At 39.0% G+C, this 3,105-nt stretch overlaps 1 protein-coding gene across 1 annotated transcript; it reads left to right on the top strand.

Moving 5' to 3' along the window:
* Positions 1–754: 754 nt before the first annotated feature.
* LOC148955658 (protein CFDP2-like) lies at positions 755–1,405 on the top strand. Its single transcript, XM_089107851.1, has one exon. The coding sequence runs from the start codon at positions 755–757 to the stop codon at positions 1,403–1,405; it is 651 nt and encodes a 216-aa protein (XP_088963977.1).
* The last annotated feature ends 1,700 nt before the right edge of the window (positions 1,406–3,105 follow it).

Raw genomic sequence — 3,105 nt, 5'->3', positions numbered from 1 at the left:
CTTAGTAATACTAGTAAAAGTGACAGCAGCAGTACTGGTAGTAGTACTACTAGTAGCACAATGCACATAGAGCCTTTTCGTTATTTTGACACCACCCTCAATATTCCCTTAGCCTTAATTCTCTTAGCCTTTTTGGAGATCCAGGATCAAACCTGTTTATCTCTCCCAATCGCAACATACCCTCCCCCCTCCAAAAAAAAATATTCTTCCGACTCGTAAAATCGTAACAAAAATGAATATAAACAAATTTTTGATGCGTTTTTTAAAGTTTTTTGTAAATAACTCAGTTAAACTCAGAATGAGCAGAAACTAAGAGGATTGGGGCTAACCCCCTTCCTCCTCATTCCTTCTAAAAACCAGAACAAATCGTAACTGTAAACAATGGGCAAATTGCGTAACTTACAGTCTTTGGTCGAAGGACTGTAGAGGGTCATGCCATCCCTAGAGGCATAATTGCTGGACCTTTCAACTAACCTTGCAAGGGTCCTGGTCTGTCAGAGTTCGGAGGAGCATGACGGTCCCAAGTCCGTAAAATGAGGAGGGTTGGGCGATGGGCTTGCAACCTATCCCCGTAAAATTCCAAATTGCAAAAGAAACATCGATGATAGCCTCGGATACCCCGCTACACCATTCGACGACGACCTCACCACACCCATGGACACGATTTATGACAGTAAAAACTAAGACGAATTTTGGATTTTGAAATGTAAGGACACTAAACCAGCTGACAAAACCTGAACAAGTACTCAGAGAGATGAAGAAGTATAAGCTAGATCTCCTTGCTCTAAGCGAAGTCAGGTGGACTAGCTCTGAACATAAACAACTAGGAGAGAGTTACTCGCAAATCTACAGCGGAAATGAATCCCAGCACCAGGTTGGAGTTGGGATAATGCTGTCTGACCAGGCCACTAAAGCACTAGTTGAATGGAAACCAGTCAATGAGAGAAGCTTACTTGCAATATTTGTAACCAACCATCATAAAATTTCAATCATTGCATGTTATGCTCCTACGAATGATGCAGAAGATACTGAGAAGGAGTCATTCTACAAAGCTTTTCAGGCATTGACACCAGAAGTACCATCACATGACCTTAATTGTGTAGTTGGAGACTTCAATGCAAAGGTGGGAGCAGAAAGAGACTACTGTCCGAAAGTCCTAGGGAGACATTGTCTTGGTGAAATGAAAGAAAACGGAGCCCTCCTGGTAGATTATGGTCTGAATAATGATCTTATGGTCGGCACAACTCAGTTTGAACATAAAACCATCCACAAACAGTCATGGATCTCGCCAGACGGCAGAGCGAAGAACCAAATAGATCATTTCCTAATATCAAGGAGATGGCGGACAAGTCTTATGGACGTACGTGGCTTCAGAGGGGAGATGCCCAGTCGGACCACATCCTGATGGTAGCAAAATTGAAAGTCAAGCTGAAAATGCCCAAAAACGCAAAGTCGAATTTTACATAGCTTTATGGTATGGATAGGTTACATGTCCGAGAAACCCGAAAAAATTTTTGCACGGAGTTGGAGAACTCATTCGCTCTGCTTGAAATAGAAAACGGTACAGACAGTCCGGAAACAGCATGGCAAAAAATAAAGACAACATACAATCAAGTTGCTAGTGATGTGCTCGGGTATAAGAAGAAACCGAAGGAAAGATGGATATCACAAGATACTTGGAAACTAATCGACGAGCGCAATGGCTTGAGACAGCAAATTTTCTCTGCTGTCGGCGACAGACCTTCGGTCTTCGCAAATGTCCTATGTAGAATGAAGGACAAAGAAATCAAGCCTAAAAAACAACAAAGAGTCAGCAACATTGAGATCCGCAGAAGAACTGGCCAGCCGCTTATTACTGAAGTGATTCAGAAGAAGAGATGGAGTTATCTTGGCCAAGTCCTTCGGATGAAGGACTCAAAAATTCTGAACCAAGTTCAACAATGGCAGCCGCGTGGGCGTCGACAGAGGGGAAGATAGAGAAACACGCTCAGACGCACGTACGATTGTGATCTACGCAGTGCTCACACATCACTACAACCCTAGTGGGAGGATGTACTTGCCGCAGCACCAACACTTGACGTCTACCGAGGCTTCGTCGATGCCCTTTGCGTCCCAGATAGCTCAGGAGGACCTAAGTAAGTAAGTAAGTTTCAACTATGCTGAACAAAACGATTATCTAAAAAATTTTATCAGATGCTTTTGGGGAGAGGGCAGCATAAAGGGCACGGAAAAGGGGCTGGTTGCCCTCTATTTACTTTTTAATCTTTAAAAGGGCACTAGAACATTCAATTTCCAATCGAATGAGCCCCCTCCGAAGTTTTTCTACAACTCCTTCCATGCAAAGTGTCTTGATAAAAAAAAAGAATAGTAATAATAATTTGAGCTATTTGCGATTTTTGCTTAAGCATCGTTATTGCGCTGCCTATGATTTTCTGACGTTTTCATACTTCTGAGGTAATTGCCAAAGCCGCTTTCTAAGCTGGTCTCAGAGAGACGATGAGCAAGGCAATGCTTAGAAAGATGCAAGAATTTTTAAAACGAATTATATTATGCACATTTTCTTATAATTATAACTTTGAAAAATTAAAATAATTCGAAGCCAAAAAAATTTCATGTTGCTGATTTTTTAGAGATTAATATTGTTGTATATTAAATATTGAGTTTATTTTTATTAGTTCTTTCCAAAATAAAAATTTTTTTCAATAAAATAAAATGACGTAATAGACTGTGGTTAGGGGAGGGAAAATGGGCAGTAGCCAAACATGCTTGAAGCAAATTTTGTTCGTTTTTAGTTTGACCTGAATATTCAATTTGATTTTTATTATTCGTTTTAAGATATTACTTGTTCATCTATATAAGTATCTCTTATTTTTATTTTTGACAAAATCATTTATTTTAATTTCTGTTTGTTTTGGGTTTCATTTATTCTTTAATAGCAATTTCTAGTGGTTATGAGTTTGAATCCTTATAGAACTTTATTTCTGCTGGTTTTATGTTTGAAATGGCACATCACTTTCTTTAAAAATCTCTTCTTTGAAATTTTTTTAAGTAATTAATTTAAATGATGTTACTTTCTTTTAAAATTATCTCAAGTTTTATTCTTTT

The sequence above is a fragment of the Artemia sp. Qi Xiang Cuo genome, chromosome 2 (assembly GCF_049724085.1).
Source record: "Artemia sp. Qi Xiang Cuo chromosome 2, ASM4972408v1, whole genome shotgun sequence".
Classification (NCBI taxonomy): domain Eukaryota; kingdom Metazoa; phylum Arthropoda; class Branchiopoda; order Anostraca; family Artemiidae; genus Artemia; species Artemia sp. Qi Xiang Cuo.
Note: the sequence above shows the minus strand (reverse complement) of the source record. Positions and strands in the feature narration are given on the sequence as shown.

What these genes read in the sequence shown, in the direction of transcription:
- LOC148955658 (XM_089107851.1), top strand. Translation starts at nt 755, where the DNA reads ATGAAGAAGTATAAGCTAGATCTCCTTGCTCTAAGCGAAGTCAGGTGG.